We start from the raw sequence: 23,438 nt of genomic DNA on the forward strand, positions 1-23,438 counted from the left end.
CCAAACTATATACGTTCCCGTGCGAGCGGCGCCAGCCTTATGGCTCCATCTCGAACGGATCTGGGGGAGATGCGGGTCACCACATCGAAGCGGGTGTCAAAGTATGTCCTGCATCACAGATGCGGGTGCTTGGGAAGTCGGCAAATCCTGGAGCTTTACGTGTCGATGTGATCACAGTGCTGCTAGGCAGCTACGCACCTGAGAGTTTGGGTCGAGTAGCCCAGCTTGCCTTCTTTTGCCTACTTTGCCTGGTTGGTCGCTCGACTATGCCATTGGCCAGGCGCTTCAGCCACCCCATATGCATGTGCATCACACTGCACCTGGGCATGCGTGCGCTGCAAAGAAAATAGTTCGAGATCTCGATGCTCGAGAAGAGCCGCATCGTGTGATTAGCAGCATGCTGTTCGAAGACGCCCCGGTCTACGTTCCTAGACAGTGCGGTAATTCACAGCTGTAAAATGCCAATTCTCATCGCAGCACACGCGCTGACGTCACAGTCGTGCAGCTGTGAAGACATCATGCGTGACAGAGAACGTGAAGTATTCAGCGTCGCTTAACCCAATCTTCTTAACAATCCCTAGGAAGCTACCATGTTGCAGAGCACGAGGAGATACACCCGAGAATTACGGGTGAGAGAATTGCGCAGCTCCGAAACCTGCTCAACAGCAAGCTCGCAACTTCGCGAGGTTCGTTTACCACGACAATAATTACCTCCGCCTGAGCCAGCGTTCGCGCCTACACCTGCGCGGGCCCCATAGCAAATGGATCCAACTCGACTTACGCCTCCAGAATCTGGTACAGGCGGAGGAGGCAACGGCGGCGCTGCAAGTCAGAAGACCTTGACGGCAGAAGAGAAGAACCAGTGCCCATACGGCGACACACGCTGGCCTCCTGCTAATATATCGATATCCAAGCCTCTGCACTTGTTGAGCAACGAGAGTGAGGAGCCAATATACTACCACTTGATACACGAAAACAACAGCCCTCAGGTCGAGTTCTGGAAGGGCCCGGTGAAGGCTCAAGCCACTGCCGCCTACGCAGAGAAGGGCCTTGCTTTGCCAATATCGAAAGTAGGAAAGAGCAAGAAGGAGATAAAGGCCGCAAAAGAGAGAGCGCTTGAAGATGAAGCGCCGAGAGCGAAGACGGAAATCGAGCAGGCTAGGGATACGAAGATGCTGAAAGAGTTGAGCAGTGGACCGAGGGGAACACTCTGGCAGCTTGACGAAGAGCACCTGCACGTTTGGAGATGTATCGAGGTGGTCCAGAAGGTGCATGGGGCGGTCAGCCTTAGTGTCGAGCGGCGGGAAATATTTTCGATGTTCGGTGTTGGCCTCAAGCGCATTGATGGTGATATGTTGATGGTCAGCCAGAAGGCGTAGGCACCTAGCTAACTCAGAGGGATCGGTTGTAGTAGGGTCAATGCACACAACGCTCATTCCCGATAATTGAGTTCCACGCAAAACATTGGTGCACCTGCAGTCCAGTAGAAATCTCAGGCGCTGACAAACGTGAAACGTGAGGCTGGCGATGGAGTTATGAATCGAAAGCCGAGGCTAGCTCGCGGATGTGGTCATAGCGCCTTCTCGATGATTCCAATCGTCGAGCGACCCAAATTTTTAGAGGCATCGAACATCTGCGACCACTCTTCTCCGCATCCTCCTCTACATCCACACTATTCCTGGTTATCTTGCATAAAGCTGGAGTCTAGGAGCAACATTTGAGATTCCTTTTTCTCTACCTACACATCCCAATTCCGTCACAATGCAAAGAGCTTTCGCATCGCGGGCGCGGACTTCGGCCCTCAACTCGAGCTCTAAGCTCCGGTCCACCAGCTACAACCTCCAGCAGCAGAGGTTTGCGCACAAGGTACGGCAATTGCATATCTACATGGTAGAAAAAAGACGCAAAACTAACAATTGGTAGGAACTGAAGTTCGGCGTCGAGGCACGAGCAGGACTGCTGAAGGGTGTCGACACACTTGCAAAGGCCGTATCAACAACACTGGGTCCCAAGGGTCGCAATGTATTGATTGAGTCGAGCTACGGCTCGCCCAAGATCACCAAGGGTATGCACAAGTTCTGCCGCCATCTCTAACATTGCCCGCTGACATCATTTCAGATGGTGTAACAGTCGCAAAGGCTATTTCCCTCCAAGACAAGTTCGAGAACCTCGGAGCCCGCCTGCTCCAGGACGTAGCCTCCAAGACCAACGAGGCTGCTGGTGACGGTACCACCACTGCCACCGTCCTTGCCCGCGCCATCTTCTCCGAGACCGTTAAGAACGTTGCCGCCGGATGCAACCCCATGGACTTGAGGCGGGGTACCCAGGCCGCTGTCGAGGCCGTCGTTGAGTACCTCAGGGCGAACAAGCGGGACATCACCACCAGCGAGGAGATTGCACAGGTTGCCACCATCTCCGCCAACGGCGACACACACATTGGCAAGCTTCTGTCCAACGCCATGGAGAAAGTCGGAAAGGAGGGTGTCATCACCGTCAAGGAGGGCAAGACCACCGAGGACGAGCTTGAGGTTACCGAGGGTATGAAGTTCGACCGCGGTTACATCTCCCCCTACTTCATCACCGACACCAAGACCGCCAAGGTTGAGTTCGAGAAGCCTCTCATCCTCCTCTCCGAGAAGAAGATCTCCGCTGTCCAGGACATTGTCCCCGCTCTTGAGGCCTCCCAGCAGCTCCGCCGTCCCCTTGTCATCATTGCTGAGGACATTGACGGTGAGGCGCTTGCCGTCTGCATTCTCAACAAGCTCCGTGGTCAGCTCCAGGTTGCCGCCGTCAAGGCTCCCGGCTTCGGTGACAACCGCAAGTCCATTCTTGGCGATCTTGCTGTCCTGACCAACGGTACTGTCTTCAGCGACGACCTCGATATCAAGCTCGAGAAGGCCACCCCCGACATGCTCGGTTCCACCGGATCCATCACCATCACCAAGGAGGACACCGTCATCCTTAACGGCGAAGGCAGCAAGGACCAGGTCTCTCAGCGCTGTGAGCAGATCCGTGGCGTCATCAACGACGCTACCACCTCCGAGTACGAGAAGGAGAAGCTCCAGGAGCGCTTGGCCAAGCTCTCTGGCGGTGTTGCCGTCATCAAGGTCGGTGGCTCCTCCGAGGTTGAGGTTGGTGAGAAGAAGGACCGCATCGTTGACGCTCTGAACGCTACCCGCGCCGCCGTTGAGGAGGGAATCCTGCCCGGTGGTGGTACTGGTCTCCTCAAGGCCTCTGCCAACGCTCTCGGTAACGTCAAGGCTGCCAACTTCGACCAGCAGCTCGGTATCACCATTGTAAAGAACGCCATCACCCACCCCGCTCGCAAGATCGTCGAGAACGCTGGCGCTGAGGGCTCCGTCATTGTTGGCAAGCTCATTGACGAGTACAAGGGTGACTTCAACAAGGGTTTCAACAGCGCCAAGGGCGAGTACGTTGACATGATTGCTGCCGGTATCCTTGACCCCTTCAAGGTTGTCCGCACTGCTCTTGTTGACGCCAGCGGTGTTGCCTCGCTTCTCGGAACTACCGAGGTCGCTATTGTCGAGGCACCCGAGGAGAAGTCCGGACCTCCAGGCGGCATGCCTGGCGGTATGGGTGGTATGGGAGGCATGGGCGGAATGGGCTTCTAAACAGCTGAAGCCTAGCCGTCTGTTTTCTTCTTCTTATACCCCCATTCCGTTATAATGACTTTAGTCTTATGCCTCTCCCAGCGATGGTTTATGTACACGATATTGGGTTGGTCTCCGCTCTTCACTCATGATTTCTCAAAAGCGCAGCATTGTTGGATATTTGGTTTTTATTGTACAATATTGTGTAAGGATCTCCTGGGAAGGACAAGATGTATAAAGCGACGAAGGAAATATGAACAAGTTCAAACGAGTTTTCGAGGTGCACAACATATGCTTGAGTTATGAATGCTGCAAGGAGTAGGATTGGTGGACCACCTCATACGGAAAAAACTGAACACCTGCCTCCTAGAAGTCTACATTACCTTGAAGAACTTGTGAACTTCAACCCTTATACTAACGTAGACCGCAGAGTACCTGTCCAGCCTGTTCCCTGTATAAGGTGGGATGCTGTGACGACTGACAGGGCGTTGCTGTGGCGGCAGAGCCAAACTAAACCTTGTAACGTGTCTGGTATCGTGCCGTGCTCCAGGGCTTGAAGGAACCCCACTAGGGTACGTGCATCGAGAAAACCCCACCCCACCTGCCACTACTCGCTCAGCCTCAGCAATCACACTCTCCTCCTCCGCCTTTTCTCCCGCAAACACATCAACTATCCACCCAGATCAGTTTTCTCTATTGACGTAAGCTGCCACCGCTCCATGGCCGAACGAGCTGCCATTCCTTCACTGCTGCATCTTCGCACGCGGCAATCGCAACGATGACGACGACGCTGACAGGCAACCACAGTACTGATAAAGCTACCTGGCGCCTCGACCCCCCTCTAGCATCCTCTACTTTACACATCCGACATTATGGTGAGAATCTTTGAGATGCGTTATTAGGGGACTCGAACTAACCACGGATACAGGCTCAATCCGGGTACGTACTGCAAAACAAACAACAGGGCATCAACAGCTGTCGCTGCCCGACGAACGCGCCCGCATAGCTCCCCCTGCCTCCACCACCACCCCGATACCCGTCTCGCGCACCCCTCTATTGCCCTCGCACGTACTAACCACGACGCAGTGTCTCCGTCTCGCCCGAGTGCATCAGCACCTTCAACGAGCTCAAGCTTGGCAAGGACATCAAATGGATTATCTACAAGATCAGCGACGACTGGAAAGAGATTGTCGTCGAGGAGACTTCCAAGGAGGCCAACTTTGACGTCTTCCGCGAGAAGCTGCTCAACGCCAAGAGCAAGGACCGCAAGGGCAAGGAGGGCATTGGCGGTCGCTACGCCGTGTTCGACGTCGAGTACGAGCTCGAAAGCGGAGAGGGCTCCAGGAGCAAGATCACTTTTATCAGCTGGACGCCAGATGATGCGGCGCAATACGTACGTCAACACGACGGGAAGTGAATTCATTGGGACAGAACAGCTAACGATTGACAGCCCCGCATGATGTACTCATCCTCCAAGGAAGCCATCAAGCGCGCCCTCAACGGTCTCGCCGCCGATATCCAAGCCAACGATGCCGACGACATCGAGTTCGAGAGCATCAAGAGCCGTGTCTCCAAGGGCCGCTAAGCGCCTCTCCCCCCACCTTCCCTTCCGACCTGTCGATTTCGCGCACCTGTTAGTATGGAGGAAGGAACGACTGCGGTTGGTAATGATATGAAATGAAAACGATTCGAGCGGTTGATTGGCAGCGGTCATGGCATAGCGAGCTTTTGCGCATGATGATTACAGACGAAACATGCGATATGTGGGCAGTGATAGTGCTGGGTGTAACTTGCATTATCAGGCTTGGTATGCTTTTGATAGGCTAAACTGGTCAAATTGTCGTCGATGGACAGCTCTGTGTTGGAAGCTTGCATGAAGTGACGCGCGCGATGTTTCTTGTGATGTTGTTTCCGGATATTTGTGAGTGCAATTGTATGGCTCCAGCAGCTGTGCCAGATCACTACTTGTTCTGTTCCCACGCTCCCCTAAACACACCCAGTAACCTCTCACTCTCGTCCGCGTCCTTGGTCCTCTGAAGAACAAAGTTCTTGAGATCGCCCCAAAACTCGTCTGTCGCAACGACTTCCTTTCCATGACCAAGTGGCGCATCTGCGGCACCAGTCGCTGTGCCCGCAGCTGTCTCTCCAGCGCTAGCAAGCCCCTTCTCGCTCTCCGTCGGCGGCGCAACAGCAGGCGGACTCGTCACCGGTGTCCCTGCCGACGCTGAACTCGCAGCCCCACCAACAGCAGCGCCAGCCATAACCATAACCCCAAACTCAACTTCACTACCCGCATCTGTGCCCATGACTTCCAACAGTGTCTTTGAATCTGTAACTGGCTTCTTCTTGTACAGAATCTTTATCTTGGCTGCTGATAACGAGGCTTGTGTCGCGTACTGTTGTTTGAGGTCGTAGACGGAGGTTTTCGATGGGTCGATTGAGCTGAGTGGGATGGTAGGTGTGGTTGGCTTCATGGGTTTGAGGGTTACGGAGATCGAGGAGGAAGATGGTGTGGAGGCATCGTCGCTGGTTGTGGGCTTGGGGTTTGGCCGTTGCGGGTGGGGTGGGTGTGGGAGGCGGGGGAGGGTGTACTGGTGGGATTGTCAGTTTCTGATATTTACGCTTATGGATATGGGATGTGTAGAGGATGGGCGGCGAGGACTTACGGCGCCTTGTGCGGGATATTGGCGTGCGTCTGCAATGTGATCGCTGGACAGCTTGGGCGGGCGGGCGTCTAGGGCGCTGAGGAATGATTTGCAGAATGCGAGTTCTGACATGATGGATCGCTGGAGGCTCCTGAAATGCGATTTGGGGTAGTGTATCGGTATCGTGGGATTGCGCGCCGGTCGAAGATGTGTATAGCTCCAGTGCGATGACGCTGTTGGTGTTGCGGGACAGTGGACCGCAGCAGCTCGACCAGGGCAAGAACGCGCTAATCCCAAAGGAAGTCCGCTAGCGTGGAAAAAGTTCCAAAGTGCTAGCGAAAGTTCGGTGTTCGCGCTGCTGGTTCACGCTGCCATCTCTCAGTAATTCGACCTTTTTGTTTTACCGCCCACTAAACACCTGCGGGATAAATCTGTCGCCATGGGTCAAGGTCGCCGTATGAAGAAGCAGGGCATGCCCGATGTCCTCGACGAATCGCTAGTTACGAGGAAGCGAAAAGATGCGCCCGACGCCGTGAACCCGGAGCGCAAGAAGAGGAGCAGGACAGCTGCAAGGGAAGCCAAGGAGGCCAAGGCCAAGTTGGTACCCAAGACGAGGGTAGCTGGAAAGCCCGTCAAGCCTGTAAAGCAGCCTCTGAAGACGGCTGCGGCTGTCGTGAACGGAGCGAAAGCAAAGGCAAAGAAGTCGGCGCCTCTACCACCTTCGGACGATGAGGACGACATATCAGACATCGAGGACTCCGACCTGGAGAACATCAACGTTACCGGACTTGATGCGCTCGGTAGCGCATCCGAAGGCGAAGACGACGAAGACATGGACGATGACGACTTTGGCTCCGACGTTGTAGATTCGGATGACGATATCAGGCGAGGCGCGGCCATGTGGTCAGACGACGATGACGAGGAGGACGCCGAAGAGAAGCTCACAGCCGCTAACATTGCTGGTCTGTCTACACGATTGGACATGCAGAAGGCGATTGAGGATGCGGAGGCGCAAGCCGAGTTGGAGGAGAGCAACATGCAGACCAACATCGTCGCAGAGAGACCTAAGATCTTGGAGGACGAGGATGAGGATGGCAGGCCGATCACGAATCTCGTCAACCAGGACATCCAGCTATTGCGCACAAGACTTACGGACACTATCCGTGTATTGGATGACTTCAAGAACCTGGCTGAGGAGGGGCGAAGTAGGGCGGAATACAGAGCGTCGCTTTTGAAGGACATCTGTGCTTACTACGGTACGTTTATGATACATGGGACTCCTAGATCTGCAAATACTAATACTATTGATAGGCTACTCCGAATTCCTAGCTGACAAGCTATTGAACCTCTTCCCACCCCGCGAAGCGCAAGCCTTCTTCGAAGCCAACGAAACCCCAAGACCAGTCGTTATCCGAACAAACACCCTCCGAACACACCGAAGAGAACTTGCGCAAAGCTTGATCAACCGCGGTGTACAGCTTGAGCCCGTCGGAAAGTGGTCTAAAGTCGGTCTGCAGATTTTCGATGCGCAAGTGCCGCTCGGAGCCACACCTGTAAGCCTGGCATGTAATGAATGTTTCGAACCATTACTAACCCTTTGTAGGAATACCTCGCTGGACACTACATTCTTCAGGCCGCTTCCTCGTTCTTGCCCGTTATGGCACTGGCACCTCAAGAAAACGAGCGCGTGCTAGATATGGCTGCTGCTCCTGGTGGAAAAACAACACATTTGGCGGCTTTGATGAAGAACACAGGATGCATATTTGCTAACGATGCCAACAAGGATCGTGCCAAGGGTCTGATAGGCAATATTCACCGTCTAGGCGCAAGGAACGTCATCGTCTCCCACTACTCGGCTCTTGAATTCCCTAGGGTCATGGGTGGTTTCGACCGTGTGCTGCTCGACGCTCCATGCTCTGGTACCGGTGTCATCGCCAAGGATGCCAGTGTCAAGACCAACAAGACCGAAGCAGACTTCATGAAGCTTCCCCATCTCCAGAAGCAGCTGTTGCTCGCCGCTATCGACTCCGTCAACCACCACTCAAAGACCGGAGGATACATCGTCTACAGTACCTGTTCAGTAACCCTCGAGGAGAACGAGCAAGTCGTTCAGTACGCATTGAACAAGCGACCGAACGTCAAGCTCGTAGAGACCGGCCTCACCTTCGGCAAGGAAGGATTCACCAACATTGGCGGCAAGGCCTTCCACCCCTCAATGAAGATGACAAGGAGATACTACCCCCACACATACAACGTCGACGGTTTCTTCGTCGCCAAGTTCAAGAAGATCGCGCGTACCCCGCCCAACGCCGTTGGCGTCAACGAATCTTCAATTGCAAAGGCCAAGAACACCGCCAACCCCAACGCCCCAGCCACCGGACTTGAGATCGTTGATCGTCGTCCCATCGAAGCGGACAGCGACGATGAATCAGACTTTGGTGGCTTCGACGAGGATGAGGACGAGAAGTACATGGAGAAGGCCAAGGTTAAGACAATGCGCAGGAAGGGCAAGGACCCTAGGGCTGTTGTGCCAAAGGGCGAGAAGGCTGCAAATGGCACTGCTAAGGAAGCGGCAAAGGAGACCGCTAAGGAGGCGACCAAGGAGTCGCCCAAGGAGACAGCAAAGGTCAAGAACGGCGACGTGAGCGCAAAGGAAAAGGCAGGCAGAAAAGAGAAGAAGGGCGGCGGTATTGAAGTCGCGTCTACTCCTAACGGTGTCAGCGCGAAGGAGACCAAGGTTGAATCTAAGAAGGCGCGGAGAAAGAGCGGTGATAAGAACAAGGCATAGTGGGTTCTTGATGGCAGGAAGCACAAAAGCAGGAGTTTGGGCTCTCACTAGATACCAATGCATGCTCAGAAGAGTTTTGTTGTCGCCGAATTGGCTTTCGCGTCGATGTGTGGTGTTTTGATAACTTATTAATGAGGCTGGATCGCTCTTGCATTTCCTTACTCTCGGCAAAAGATTTCGCGCCGGTCGCTGTTTCCGTCTCAAGACCTGTGCAACGAGGCCACGTGCGTGGCAGCTCCTGCCTGTTGCACGAGACAACTGAAAAGTTTGCATTGCGATATTTCAAGCAGCTGTCTGCCATTACTCATGATGTCTGACTCGAAATTGGCTACTGCCAAAGAAGCTTGTTAGGTGGACATGTCACCACTGTTTTCAGCAGATCGTCACGATCGTCGCACCCTGGTGGAGATGCCCAACCAATCTTGCCAAACCCACGAGCGGGCTCCTTCCCAGGATCTGGTAAGATGTGTTTGCCCACTGAGATCCAAATCCCGGGACCTGGTTCTGAAACCCTCTGCAGCCTCGATTACAAACTTTGTACCTGCGCGATCGAGCTTCGATGCGCGAAAAACGTCTTCGTGGCTTCTAGCGATGCGTCGATGCCTCTGACGTACAGCGCCGCCAGTGCGCCCGTTAGACTCCGCAGCTACCCCGGAGTACCTCCACATTTCATCAACCTCAACCATCCTTCCACTTCCCGAAAATCAGCCTGGAAGAGAGACGTTCATCGTTGCAGTAAGACCGAGGTGACGGCACATGTCAGGCATGACCGCTCCGTCGACCACTCATCATCGACATGGCGATGCAGATGCTGCGCCGTAAGCACACGTCCCCGAGTCATCGCGTCGGTCCAAGCAATGCCGAGCACTGAACATCGAAGGGAAGCGAAAGGAAGCGAAGGCTTATTGGCTCAAGGGATGGCGCGACAGCATCTACACAGGAGAACAACAACCTTCACGAGCACATTTTCTAGACCTCCTTCTGAAAGGACGACAAGATAACATGCCGCTGCATCCGACGTGTAGCACTGTCGTCTTCGCTACGGTCATCTTGGTGTTGCGCGGGGAAAACATTTCTCTGCCAATGTCCAACACCCCGAGAATCATACCGACGAGTCTCCACTCTGGAGTTCCTGGGGATGCAAGGAGACAATCGGCCCATCCTTTTTCTGACATGCCGAACGGTTGACGCGATCATTGGAAGCGGCAAACTTCTCGAAGAACGCGTCGCCTTGCTTGCAGAATGTGCGGCATTTCCTGCGTGATGGTTTGCCCTGGCACACGCTCGTGCTGGAAATGGAGGATTGGCATGATGCTTTGCCCGTAAACATGGTCTGATTGAGCCACCACTTCGACAGTATCTGTTCGCTCCCGTGACGAACAGCCGCTGGGCGATCGTGACTGGCTTCTATGATCGCTGTCTTGTCACCAGCCTCCGACGTAAGTGGTGTGAGGGAGGTCAGCCTGCCGAGTACGGGGCAATAACCAACTGCGGTACGCTCCATGTTATGATGCGGGGCATACCATGCAAGAATGGTTGGCTTGGGAAACCGACTGGGATTAGCAACTTGTGATATGGCACTGAGGTGCAGCGGCATGGGACAAGGGTTCGTCGGGATCGCGAGCTGGATGGAGAGATGCTCGGAGCTTGCATCCTGAGATAAAGAGTGACTGCGCGCTCCGTTGAACGGCCTGACTACGCGCCTCGAGTTTCGCGACATCGCCAATTGCCATCTCCAAGAAGTCAAATCGAACTTTGCCATCATGGGTTTCATGCTCAAGCCCCCGCCAGACACAGCTGGTAAGGCATGGTAAGCTTCACTGGACACAATACCACGCACACACCTAACTCTTTCCAAGGCCTGCCATTGTAATCGGTCTCTTCGTCGCCTTTGGTGGTGTCCTCTTCGGGTGAGCCTACACGTCGTTGTCGTATCACGCGCACGTTCTGATCTCCCTAGATATGACACAGGTACCATTTCTGGCATCATTGCCATGGACTATTGGAAGAAGGAATTCTCCACCGAACCAGATCTCAGTATCACAGCAGCTCAGGACTCGTTGATCGTCTCCATTCTCTCAGCTGGCACCTTCTTCGGTGCTTTGACGGCTGCGCCATTTGGTGATCTACTTGGCCGCCGCCTCGGTTTGATGGTTTCTGCCGGTGTCGTCTTCAACCTCGGTGTCATTCTGCAGACGGCCGCGACAGCGCAACCATTGTTCATTGCTGGTCGTTTCTTCGCCGGCTATGGTGTTGGTCTTATTTCAGCCCTGAGTAAGTCAGCTCTTCCCTCGTTGTTCTCCGCTTCCCGGCATCGTGGGGCGGATCGTCAATGGTGGCTGACGCCCCTCGCCCCGCATCGATGAGGCTCTGCGGGGCATCTGGCTCGCTTGCATCAAAGCTAACAAGACGACAGTCCCTATGTACCAGAGTGAGACCGCCCCGAAATGGATTCGCGGAACGATTGTAGGAGCCTACCAACTTGCCATCACGATTGGATTGCTGCTTGCGGCTATTGTGAACAATTCCACTAAGGACCGCAATGACTCTGGATCGTACCGTATTCCAATCGCGGTGCAATTCCTATGGTCTATCGTTCTTGTCGGCGGGTAAGCGCGTTGATGTAAACTATAAAATGGCAGCTTCTAATCTTCCGCTAGGCTTTTCTTCTTGCCAGAGACACCCAGATATCTCATCAAGATGGACCGATACGAGAAGGCTGCCGACAGTCTCGGCAAGCTCCGCCGTCTACCGGTCGATCACCCAGCTATCGTTGAGGAACTGAACGAGGTCCAGGCCAACCATCTTTACGAGATGTCGTTGGGAAAGTCTACATACGCCGACTGCTTCAAGGGAACCCTGGGCAAGCGTCTCGTGACTGGATGTCTGCTGCAGTCGCTACAACAGCTTACTGGTGTAAACTTCATCTTCTGTATGTTCTCTCAACCACGCACGTTTGCGCCTCCCTCTAACATGTCCAGATTACGGTACCCAATACTTCCAGAACGCCGGTTTCCAAGACCCCTTCATCATCCAGGTCATCACCAACTGCGTCAACGTCGCGTCTACCTTCCGTAAGCCACTCCTGTTCAAGCCAAACGAAAACAGTACTGACTTTCGGATCTCTAGCGGGTCTCTACATGGTTGAACGCCTCGGTCGACGCAACCTTCTTCTCCTCGGAGCGATAGGCATGTGCGTGTGTCAGTACATCGGTAAGTTTTTCTGACTGTACGACGTGCATGCGAGACATATACTGACTTCTTACCAGTTGCCATCACAGGAACGGTAGCCGGCACATCCGATCTCGCAGCTCAACGTGCCGCCATTGCTTTCGTGTGCATCTATATCTTCTTCTTCGCCAGCTCCTGGGGCCCAGTCGCTTGGGTTGTGACCGGCGAGCTGTACCCGTTGAAGGCACGCGCCAAGTGTCTTTCCATGACCACAGCATCCAACTGGTATGTTTACAGGCAATGATCATGGTATCGCAAAAGACTAACGCCGTATTTCAGGTTGCTCAACTGGGCAATTGCCTACTCAACCCCATACATGGTCGACGAAGACCACGCAAACCTGGCATCTAAGGTCTTCTTCGTGTGGGGCTCATTCTGTTTCGTCTGCATCGCCTTTGTGTAAGTCCTTTTTCTCATTACACCATACTACCTAGCCACCAACATCTGCCTGACATACGCTGACACCTCTCCCCCCTACAGCTGGTTCATGATCTACGAAACCAAGGGCCTCAGTCTCGAACAAGTCGACGAACTCTACGGCATCGTCAGCAAAGCGTGGAAGTCGCAGGAGTTCCGTCCTGCTGTCCAATTCGCCGAAATCGATCCCAAGGGTGGACACGACATAAATCTGGGCGAGGTGGCGCAGAACCAGGAGAGGAAGAGGAGTGTGCAGCACGATGAGGCTGTCGCAGTGCCCAAGATTGAGACCTAGGCTTGGGGCGAGGGAAGTACGAGGGGACGTGAGGAGAACTGGGAATGAGAGAAGGAGGGCGTATGGATGGATGAGGGATGATGCATGCGAAAGCATGATAAATAGGGAGGAGCGGAGGATGTAATATTGCACCAAAGTTGGTGCTTTCAACTTGTCAATAACCAACAATGAATTGTTCGCTATTGCATCACTTCGACAACATGACTTAACCTGCTTACCCAACCTCATCATCCTCCCCTTCCTACCTCACCAACTCCTCCTCATCTCTTGCAACTGTCTTCTTGCCTGCATCATATGCCAGTTAGTCCACGGATCGTCACCCCGATGCCCAAATGGAATCCGTATCGCCTCCTGCCCCGGTACGTACTCGCGCTTACCGTAAGACCCTTGCGGCTTCTCCTCCTGGAAGGGGTTCACGAAGCGGGGGTATTTGGAGTCTTTGGGTGGTGGTGGGGTTGAGAGTGGGGTCGGGGATGCTTGCTGTTGCTGCTGTTGCGCATGTGCTTGTGCATATGCTTGTTGATACTGTTGCTGCTGTTGTGCTTGGGCTTGGGCTTGTGCCTGTGCCTGTGCCTGTTGTTGTTGAAGATACGGGTGCGGGAATCCTTGTGGTGGGTAGAATGGTTGTTGCATGTTTGGTATGGCCATGCCGGGCACGCCCATACCTCGCCCCATGCCGGCCCCCATACCCCCGCCCATCCCCCCAGGCCAAAACCTCGGGTCCATGCTGTCTCCTTTATGAACTGTGGGAAACAGAGTTGTTCGAATGCGAGGGATATTGCGTGAAACGTTGCGATAGAAGTTGCTAATTTGCGGCGATCGGCGAAACAGTCGGCTCGGTGTTGAGGTCAAGAAAGCAGTGTCAATAAGGTCCATGGTTTTGCTGTGATGTCATGTGATGACCATGACGAGGTCAGCCAGCACGTGAGTAGATTTGGAAATCTAGGGTGTGAAGCAAGGAAGAAGAGGAAAGGTCTTTAATGGTTGAGACGGCGATTTGCGTCATTGATGGAGTTCTTCGTTGCTATGTCAGAAAACATTTCATTCACACATGGCGAACTGCTCGTCATACCACTTCTTATCTCACTCGGAAGACCTATCAAAGTATGCAAACACTACATACCTGCCTGGAGCATCATCCCTTGTCCGCGTGGACATATCTTATCGCGGTTGCCTAAATCCCCAGTCACGGTAACCCGTTGTTATTCTTGTTGACGCGTCACGTTCACCGTGACTTTTCGCGTTTGTTTGTGCGTCGCGTGCCCTTCCCTTCGGAGCCAGCGTGTGAGGCACACTCTTTTCGGATATTGGCGGCTATTGTACTTAGCAAAATGCGCAATGAGTGCGACGCGCGGATATACTACCGCAGTTGTCTGAGTAGAAGATCAGCGACCAAAGCGCATTCATGTCACGCATTCGGTCAATCACGTCATCACGATCAGTAGCAGTAGCATCAGCATCATTGAGGTCATCATAGAGGTATTCAAGTTTCCATTACTCAAGTACCTAAACTTTTCATCCGTGAAGCGGGTATCCTATCCATCAATCATGTAGTGCAAAGACCATGCCAAGTGCTATCAAGGCCGACGTAGATGTCTCAAGCCAAGTAGTCACATCGACCCATGAATAAGATAAACACCCAGTGTGTTCATGTAGCCGTGTCGTACCATACCATATCCAGACTGCAAAACCAGCAGCCAAAATGAAGAAACCGTGAACCGTGAATATCGTGCTATCATAAGAAAACCGTCCATCATACTGGCAACAACGGTTAGCAAAGCGGTCTTGAGAGACGGTAGTTGTTCTTACAGTCGTGTAAACCTAACCATTACTCGCGTGAAGGCGGGTGACGAGGCGAGGTGCTTTTAGTTGAAATGTCCCGCGTTGAAACCATAGCCATCATAAGCCTCGGCCATGGGTACGTCGACGTATGAACCCTGAGTGAAACCGCAGTTCGCGAAAACGTCGTGAGGAAACGAATCAGGGATATGACCAGCCTCTAGCGGCGGTAGCCCATCTTGCGGCCAACAAGCCAAGCCAAGGAAACCTTGGGCTCCTCGCTGTCCCGACCCGTGCCACACAGGCGAGTGGCCGCGAACATCTTGACCCTCTTCCACTTGGAAACTATAAGGACTCTCGTAAGCATGGCCCGACAGAGGGGACATCTCGGGGATGAACGCACGGCGTGGGCGCCTAAGAAGAGCCTCGTTGTCCTCGTCGACAAACTCGAAAGGGTCAAGCTCAACGGACTCCATCTCCCTGCTGGGGCCGTTTGCATCAGAGTCATACACCTGAGTATCGTTCACGAACTTGTTGACCTCAAGGTGGGTCTGGTCATCGTTGCGGTAAAGGGTAGGCCTGCGTTGGGCGACAGTGTAGGGATAAGAACCCCTGGAGCTGTCGGGAGGGGACTTGGGACCGCTGACACCGATGGTCTTGACGTCGGCGTGGCCAACCTTGTCTTGAGAACGGTGGGAGTCAATGTTGAAGACATCGTCGTCAACCACAACGGGCTTCTGGTCTTGAGCCTGGTTGAGAACTTGGACCTTCTCCTTGGACTCCTCGCGGACAGTATCAGCACCGGCCTTGTTGAAACCTGGAGAGTGCTTGACGCCGACAGATTTGGAGACTGGAACCTTTAGCTTCACGATCAAGGACGGACGGGAAGGAGTCAGTGGGTCCTGACCAGCGTTGGACTGAGAGTTGGTGTTAGCAGTGGACGACAAGGAAGATGAACGTTTGTTTTTGCGCGTCCACGCCATCCTCAACGATGGAATTTGGTAGCCCTCTGCGATCTGTTTGCCACGCAACTTCAAGATGGCCTGCTGAAGTGCGCCAGCAGTACAGCTCTCGCCGACAACCTGGCCAGCCTGGTCGAACGGGATCTGAACACCAGTCTCACCACAGGCCCAGACGATACCGAGGACTACATTCTTCCAATCGTTGTCACTCCACTTGAGTAGCTTGGGACGAGGCTGGCGTGGCTTGCGGGGAGCGCCATCCTTGTTGATCTTTGGGATCTTAGATGGGGGGTGGTCCTCGCGATCGCTCTCTGCGTAATCGCTGTCATATGTGGGGGTATAACTCACAGAGCCACCGTTGTTCATCGGAGCTTGAGCTGGGGCAACATAGCCGCCCATACCGTGATACTGACCGCGACGGTGCATATCGCTCTCGAAACCGTAGTTGACGTACGAATTATCCACCTCTGGACCGCGATAAGTCTCGATGGGTCCGTTGTGCTGCAGAAGGTTCTTGGAATGACACTCGGGCGCGGGCATGTTATGACCACGCTTGCGAGAGGGTTTATGAGTGGGTGTGGTTGGGTCCTCGTCAAAGAGGCTAACCGTGTTTAGCTTGTTGTTGTGGAAGCGAGACATGATATCCAGTAGCTTACGTGCAAGTCGGAGCAATGGATCAAGAACCAAAGCGCTCTCTGCGTCGAAATTAGCAAGAGGTCAAGCAAAGGCGCAATGTGTACACCAGAGCGGGCGTGTTGTGTGCGGGGCGGGGAGCGGAGGAGAGTCAACAACGCAAGCTGTAGCGCCACAACAAAGCTACCAGGGTGCTGCTGAAGTGGGCGAAGGAAAGAAGTGTTGCAGGGGAAGCAGCTGCTAAGCTGTTGGGGGTACGTACCTTTTGGAGATGTGTAGGTGGCGGTGTTTACAGGTGGTGCGGTAAAGACGGACCAGCTGTGGGAGGGACTTAGGGGAGGCAGACGAGGCAGACGAGGCGCTAGCGTTATCGAGCTCCCGGACAGCCCAGTTACGTAGGCGACGAACTGGCTAGTAGGGCGGACGTGCTCAACGTACGCTGAGCCAAGACCACAGCAACACACCCCTTCCTCTTCGCAAACAGGACTAGACGGCGGGAAGCACGGGAGACGCCGGAAGAATGTTCACTCTGAACTTCCTAACCGTAGCAGTCTATATGTCTTCTTTGCCGTCTCCTGTTTGGTTGGGACGAAGAAGGGTTCGCGGGTGCGGTGGCTGACGGCGTACAGTTGAGCCACAAGGTAGGACGCTAAGGCACCACAGATGACCCAAAGCAGTTGAGATGGCGATGGCGTAAAGCGACCACAACCACGTTCCTCTCGATCAGTCGGCAGTTGAAAGTTGGTTGATGTAATTCGGTTCGGGTTCAAGATAGCAATTGATGTGTCGGAAAATCGGACGGCCACACAGATTCCGATCAAGTTGCAAAGGCACTGCAAGGTACTGCGTCGGAAGATAAGAATACTCTTCGCAGACTTCCAATTGTCAACGTTGGTTGGGCAGGCAGTTGACTTGCTGAACGGTATAAGCGAGGATGTCCGGGTGAGAGAGCGACGTCTTGCTTTTGAAATTCTGATGTTGTGGTCGCAAAAGCCTTTGTGGTCGAGGAAAAGTTATGTCAAGGTAAGTTGAAGGTATATATATATATACCCACAAGTCTCAGTGACGCTTGAGATAAGCGGTAACGGCGCGGACTGAGGTGTCTCGAAGCCTGGGTGAGCGACAACACGTGAGCAAAGGTTCATGTATATGTCCTACCCCGCCCTTCAAACCCTTGGTGACGTGGGAATCAGGGTGGCAAACTGGCGGTAAAGGCCGATAGTCGGCGTCGATGAGCTGACTACAATCAGAAAGTCGTATTGTATTGTCTGTCTCGCCGTGGATATACGTTGCCTATTGTGGTGGCTACGGGCCGTTGGTATTCACTGTGCCCACGTTGCGGGTCCTGTGCTAGTGGTATGTAGTTCCAGAATGTTGAGTCCGGAAGAAGCCTTTTTTAGATCCCATCTCTTTTAGTATTGTTCGTAAGAAAAGCCTGACTAGCACTGTACCTGTTCCGCTCGATCATGTTGTGAACGAGATGCCTGAACAAGCTGACAGTACCAGAGTGGAATTGCTGGTTGCAATGGCTTGTGAAATATGTTCAAGAGAAAGAGCAAGAAACCTTCTGGTAGATCGAAGGCCGAGGTGTAGTCAGGAAAATGTGTGGAAGTGGAGATATGGCAAACCCACAATATAACGAAGATGACATACCCGGACTTAGACTTGACAGTGTAAGAGAACCTCTCACATCAGTGCACCTTACCTTTTGTTCGGCAAGCGGAAGAAACCTACCGCTAGGGTATCCAGATACTAAATGCAAACCGAATGGCAAGATATTGAACCGTGGACATCAGCCCGAACCGAATGGGAAGGGCAGGATAGGTATCGATGCTAGGCTCCGTAGCCAAGGGTTTGATGTTGTTGAATATCCGGAAAAAGGTCCAAAGATGATGGGTGCGCGCGATAGAAGCTTTTACATACTCCCGGCTGGGTTTACCAGCTGGTATTGTTTCCGAACTGGAAGGCGAGAGCTTTGTGAGGGAAGATGTACATGAGCCTTGCCAGATACTTGAACTTTGGACCTGATGATCGCAATATCTACGACTCGCGCTGGCATGCTAGATAGACGCCTTTGTGGGTTTGTACAGCTGTCTTAGACTCTGCTCGACTTCCTAGGCAGTCGATAGCCACCCCGAAGCACGGGTTTATGAATGGGAAGGAAGGCCTTCAAGATTGGTGCGGAGTCCAGAGGTGCGGTTACACTCAGACGGTAGGCGCGATTTTGATGTTGATACAGCCTACACGGAAACGTTGACAGCTTACAGCGGAAGCATACTGCTGATTGTTTTATCGAAGTTGTACCGTCATTACGCAGGCAGTGCGAGCTCGAGCGTAACGATTGAGAGTCGGCGAAGGAGAAGTGGGCGGCCAGATCGTGTTTCTGCGAAGCGGTGTGGTCGCTGCAGCGCTGTAGGTCATTAGTGTGCGATGTTTGTCTGCATGCTTGATGTCGCAACGACCACGGGCCTCATCGAGGGCCAGACTGCAAAGGATACCCTGACGGAGATCAAGCGGAGGTGCATAGCCTGTTACCGTTTAGAGCTGCCGTCGCGCTTGCTAGGAAATTCAGACGCGGTTGTGGAAGTGGCTCGTCGCGCCGGCGATGACTACGCATGGCGACGGAGGCAGGCGACGCGCTGAGTCGCTGAGGAGGATATCCAGGGGATTTGAACCGTACTGACGCGTATGAGAAGCTCTTTTGCATTAGTTGTGGCAATGGGAAGGGGGTTCGTGCTTGGCGAAAGTCGCAGAGGAAGTTGAGGCAGGGGTGGTCAGTAAACAAGAGGGGTCTGGAGGGAGTGGGCAGAGGTGCGATTAGAGTTTCTGGCGCTAGGAGGGCGTTCAGCAGGGACGATGCCCCATCGGTTCCTGTCCTTGGCAGAATCTCGTCCATAAGGCAGGCAGGTGCACAACATTGGAATGTCAACAGATGGTATATTTTGGGTCTACGAATATAGTACTGTATCTAAGGAACTATCTGCTTGATCGTTAGCATCTGTCTGCATTGTACTAGGGCTGAGGTAGGGTTGACTTGCCTGCATCTATCCTACATGGTATGCATTTCCTCCTGAGTCCGATTCCAGATGCGGTACACCCAGTAGCTCTTGCCACGATGAGGAGGCTGCTCCTCCCGATCTTTCTGATGCAGTGCATCCCTTCAGTGCTGTTGTCTTGCAGTCGCTCCACGGCGTGGTGTCTCCGCGGGGCTGGCTTCGCTAAGTCCTGGGCGAAGGATTCGGCCCGACTCTCTGCTCTGACGTGCGGACTTGCATCGATGCAGTAGCTCTGTGCAATACACGTCGACGACGGAGTCGTTACTTGCCAGCTGCTGTGTGCACGGTGCGGCTGTCCTTGCTCCTGAAGTCCGCCATGTCCGCATGGACCTGGATCACCATCGCGCCTCCCTCCTGAATTTCTCGCCTCAGCCCACATACCAACTCGCCACAAACCACCAGCTCCACGAAATCGGCTCCACATCGCTACGACGCGTTCGCTATACGATATGGAGATGAAGACTCGAGCCTCTGAGATGCACATGTCTTCCGAATCCGCCCAGCGCCTCAGCCGCTGAGATGGCTCCTCAGCAAGACATCGTCCTACCCGCCGTACACCCTTGACGACGACCTCGACCGCGACTCGCAGCTCGCAGCTTGCCGCTCGCCTATAGTGGCACCTTCAGGAAGGCACAAAGTGATATGATACCAGGAAGGGCTGCTTTGGATCGAGCTGGTGTGCTTCAACGCGACGCTCCCCCTCACCCGGCAGTCCGCGTCGTTCTCCCATGTCCAACATGCCTCGAGACAACTTCTCTAGGGAGCTTGGCAAAGGTAAAGCAACACTGGCTTGCTTGCGCACTTCACTTCTGTTGCCAGGTTTACAGCTCCATGGACATCGAGTCTCGAACAAGCTTCGGAGGTGTTTCCAAGCGGCGCCCACCTTGCATGCAGCTCGCGTCGGATCACCTACCTACCCCTCGAGCGCTCGCGATCCCACCTCGATTCCCTCTATACCTGCGGCCACTCTGCCCCCTCGGGACTCTTGCTGTTCCGGATTTGAGACCTCCGCGGGAGAGACCACTCGCTTGGCCAAGCTCCGACTGAACATCTCCCTCAACGTAGGAAGCTACAACGCCTGCAAGGAGAGGCATGCAGGACAAACAACCACCAGCCACAGGTTACTTGAGTACTCGGGCAGCGTTGTCGGCTTCCACCTTTAGCTGCAGCTATACACCAACCTCCGTTGGCGAAGCGGTGGTACAGCTCTGACTATGCTGACCCCCCGGAGTTCGGCTTTGCACTGTAACCTTTACCAAAACTCTAGGTAATATTCGAGCGAGACCTCTCTCCGTTTCTCACCACAAGCATGTTAACCGAAGCCATGTTGGCATCGCCAAACCGTCAAGAAATGCCAATCGAGGCCTCTTCCTTGTCTGCACAAGCGTCCTACGGCCGAAGGTTCACGAACTACGATCCTCCGGCCATCGATATCGAGTACGCGATTACTACAATCCCATGTTTCGGCTGTTTCGGATCGACACAACGTCCATCTCTGTCTCGCAGAAGATCTGGCAAGAGAAGGTAATGGGTACGAAAGGAAGTTTGCAGCGGTTGCTCGGTCGGCAAATCGACACAATTTCGCATCATCTCGTTGTTGTTCGTTCGGCGGAAGCTCGCCGGCATGGTCTCCACAGCTACAGTCTTCGTCATGCAACAACTAAGATGCGTCGCCATGCTGATACCGAGCCGTGCATCAGGCGTAGGGACACAGACCGCAAGAGCCTTGCGCGTTGTACCGCAGAACTAGTCGACAGAAGAAAGCAGGAGCGGACGGGCAGACGATGCGAAACTCGCATCGAACAGCTTAATCGCTGCTACAACAACGGCTCTTGCGCATGCTCGAGGCACACGAGGATATATCCAGTCTTGCTGCAAATCGAAAGCTGCGCAATCTTTGGCGTTCAAAGCGTCACCTCGCTCACACTCGCATGGAGTAGGCTGGCTTTCCGATAGTATTACTACAAGTCGGCAACAATGCAAGGCCTGCGTCTGATGCTACAGACTGTTGCAAAACGATCAGGCCTTGTGGGGTGTCTGACCCCAGGTAAGACGTGGATGCTCTACACTCTGATCTTCAGCGAGCGTATCATCTCCCAGCTGAAGCCACCACTGCGGATCAGAGCATCAGCAACTGCCAGCCATCTCGTCGGCCTTGATCGTGTCTGGACTGGATACACGAGCGCGTTCTCGACAGTTGTGACAGCTTGTACTCGAATGTATTGTCCCACATTCTCCCACAGGGTCCATCCACGAAGTCATGCGGAGCCTTGCATGATGCTTGTGGGGTCGACAAGTGCAGGCTAATCCTTCAACATCAGTCGATCAGGTTAACCCAAAGAGAAACCACGGGCTACGGTATCTGACGCAGTCGGCAAAGAGGTGCTGAGCTCACGTATCTTGAGTCGTCGGTCGACATGTTGGTTTCTTTTCACCTGCCTAGCCCCTCTGGTCTTGAGCTGGCAAGGTGCTCCAGCCGTCGGCAGACTTCCTTGGGAATTACACTCACCAATGCTTTGGCAATGCCGACCAGTCGTCCAATCAGTGTTAGGTTCAATGGAGCAGATGCATGAGTCTAGCGACCGCAACGACCTATCTGCCCTCAACACGCTATGTTTCCGTCGCGAGTGCGTGCTTGATACACCGTTCCCCTGGGTACATCGGCAAGTTTGTCGTGGTGGCATGTCAAACAAGTTACCTGCGACCTCGTACTTTGAGAAGATGTCAAAGAGTAAGTCGTCCGAGCAAGACTGATGGCTCCATGTATCGACAGTCTGAGCTCTTCTTCCAAGCTCTTATGGCCATGGCTCCAATGTTCAACTCCGCAAACCAGCGTTACGGCGTCCAACCACAGAAGAGTTGTCCAGCCGAAGTCAGATTCGCCAGCGAGATATCCGTCCAGGTCTTCATTCGGCGCCACTAGTCATGGCATTGATACGGTGGTTGCCACGTCCAGGACCGGTATATCAAGCTCCAGGACCGACAATTTTGTTTCCAAGTGCATCCGCTGAGTAGCTGAGCACTCGTGTCGCGAGAGATATCGTTTGTTGAAGCTGCTCGCGCAGGCTTTTCAGCGCCGATGTTCGCGGTGGCTGAGAGGTTCACGCCGCCGGAGAGCCATAGTCAGGAGACTTCCGCCTGCCTCACTACGTTATATTTGTGCGGTGTTCGCATCGTTGGTCGCGGCGACTCACGGGCCTCAATCAATTGCGACAAAGCTGTCTTGCATCGTGGCGCGCATTTGGTGTACGATATTGCCGGCTTGTGGGATGTATCTATCCTATGGTAGAGGGACCGCCCGATCTTCGCGCGTGCAGGGCTTCACCCCCGCCCTTGAGCTTGTACGGCGATGAAGACGGATCGAGTGCCACGGCGGCTTCCTGTGGGCTCCAGAACCGCTGCAAGCAGTCTGGTCGATCCGGTGCCGTGATGCTCTGCCTGGGGATCGCTTTCTGCCGTGTGTCTCGTGGTGCTGCATGGATCTGGGATGCGTTCTTCGTGCGCCTGGCGGGGCGATGCAGCTTGTCCGTGTTGCTTCCGTGCCTCCGTATCAGCGTGGTAAAGCAGGGCGCCGAAGTAGCGCTGGTGATCGGATGTTCCAAGGACGAGCAAGTCGAGAACGACCGTGCTGCGGCGGAGCCGATCGCAGCGGTGTTGAAGACTTCGCGGACAGACAGCGTTGGGAGTTTTGGACATCGATAAGATCTGTGATCAAGTCAGCCCGACAGGAAACGACTCGCCTTCCTCTCATCGTCACGTCTTCTGCATCAGACGCCTCTGCCTTGACGACACTGCTATCCCGTCGTCGCGGTGGGAGGTGTTGGGGTGGCGGAGGTGATGGAGTGCGGACACCACGGGGGTCAACAAGACTCGCACTATGCAGACCTGAGAACCATCATGCGAGCGGCGCAACAACGAAAGCCGCACGTAGAGCCTCCTGCGTATCGGGTCTCTTAATGGGGACGTCACAAGGATGGCGATGCAGGGGCTTCAAGACCACTCTTACAGTTTGTGCGCTTGC

At 54.0% G+C, this 23,438-nt stretch overlaps 8 protein-coding genes across 8 annotated transcripts; 5 read left to right on the forward strand and 3 right to left on the reverse strand.

Annotated features, from left to right (window-relative positions):
- Nucleotides 1–761: 761 nt before the first annotated feature.
- J4E86_010280 (uncharacterized protein) lies at nt 762–1,379 on the forward strand (the record flags this gene model as incomplete). Its single annotated transcript, XM_051450779.1, has 1 exon — nt 762–1,379. One exon carries the CDS (start codon nt 762–764, stop codon nt 1,377–1,379), a length of 618 nt encoding a protein of 205 aa, XP_051297972.1.
- A 382-nt stretch (nt 1,380–1,761) lies between these two features.
- HSP60 (chaperonin) lies at nt 1,762–3,632 on the forward strand (the record flags this gene model as incomplete). The annotated part of the gene is made up of 3 exons (XM_051450780.1): nt 1,762–1,866; nt 1,924–2,065; nt 2,119–3,632. The coding sequence occupies 3 exons, from the start codon at nt 1,762–1,764 to the stop codon at nt 3,630–3,632; spliced, it is 1,761 nt and encodes a 586-aa protein (XP_051297973.1).
- Nucleotides 3,633–3,864: 232 nt separating this feature from the next.
- Nucleotides 3,865–5,196, forward strand: J4E86_010282 (uncharacterized protein; the record flags this gene model as incomplete). Its single annotated transcript, XM_051450781.1, has 3 exons — nt 3,865–3,929; nt 4,698–5,004; nt 5,062–5,196. The coding sequence occupies 3 exons, from the start codon at nt 3,865–3,867 to the stop codon at nt 5,194–5,196; spliced, it is 507 nt and encodes a 168-aa protein (XP_051297974.1).
- A 376-nt stretch (nt 5,197–5,572) lies between these two features.
- J4E86_010283 (uncharacterized protein) lies at nt 5,573–6,388 on the reverse strand (the record flags this gene model as incomplete). Its single annotated transcript, XM_051450782.1, has 2 exons — nt 5,573–6,202; nt 6,278–6,388. 2 exons carry the CDS (start codon nt 6,386–6,388, stop codon nt 5,573–5,575), a joined length of 741 nt encoding a protein of 246 aa, XP_051297975.1.
- Nucleotides 6,389–6,695: 307 nt separating this feature from the next.
- On the forward strand, nt 6,696–9,044 carry J4E86_010284 (uncharacterized protein; the record flags this gene model as incomplete). The annotated part of the gene is made up of 3 exons (XM_051450783.1): nt 6,696–7,512; nt 7,568–7,809; nt 7,860–9,044. 3 exons carry the CDS (start codon nt 6,696–6,698, stop codon nt 9,042–9,044), a joined length of 2,244 nt encoding a protein of 747 aa, XP_051297976.1.
- A 1,763-nt stretch (nt 9,045–10,807) lies between these two features.
- Nucleotides 10,808–12,987, forward strand: J4E86_010285 (uncharacterized protein; the record flags this gene model as incomplete). The annotated part of the gene is made up of 10 exons (XM_051450784.1): nt 10,808–10,854; nt 10,904–10,954; nt 11,005–11,318; nt 11,461–11,653; nt 11,705–11,976; nt 12,026–12,118; nt 12,174–12,257; nt 12,314–12,500; nt 12,555–12,674; nt 12,756–12,987. 10 exons carry the CDS (start codon nt 10,808–10,810, stop codon nt 12,985–12,987), a joined length of 1,593 nt encoding a protein of 530 aa, XP_051297977.1.
- Nucleotides 12,988–13,228: 241 nt separating this feature from the next.
- J4E86_010286 (uncharacterized protein) lies at nt 13,229–13,635 on the reverse strand (the record flags this gene model as incomplete). Its single annotated transcript, XM_051450785.1, has 2 exons — nt 13,229–13,272; nt 13,365–13,635. 2 exons carry the CDS (start codon nt 13,633–13,635, stop codon nt 13,229–13,231), a joined length of 315 nt encoding a protein of 104 aa, XP_051297978.1.
- Nucleotides 13,636–14,852: 1,217 nt separating this feature from the next.
- J4E86_010287 (uncharacterized protein) lies at nt 14,853–16,268 on the reverse strand (the record flags this gene model as incomplete). The annotated part of the gene is made up of 1 exon (XM_051450786.1): nt 14,853–16,268. One exon carries the CDS (start codon nt 16,266–16,268, stop codon nt 14,853–14,855), a length of 1,416 nt encoding a protein of 471 aa, XP_051297979.1.
- Nucleotides 16,269–23,438: the final 7,170 nt, after the last annotated feature.

This window comes from Alternaria arbusti, assembly GCF_024043155.1.
Source record: "Alternaria arbusti strain BMP 1465 chromosome Unknown scaffold_21, whole genome shotgun sequence".
Classification (NCBI taxonomy): Eukaryota; Fungi; Ascomycota; class Dothideomycetes; order Pleosporales; family Pleosporaceae; genus Alternaria; species Alternaria arbusti.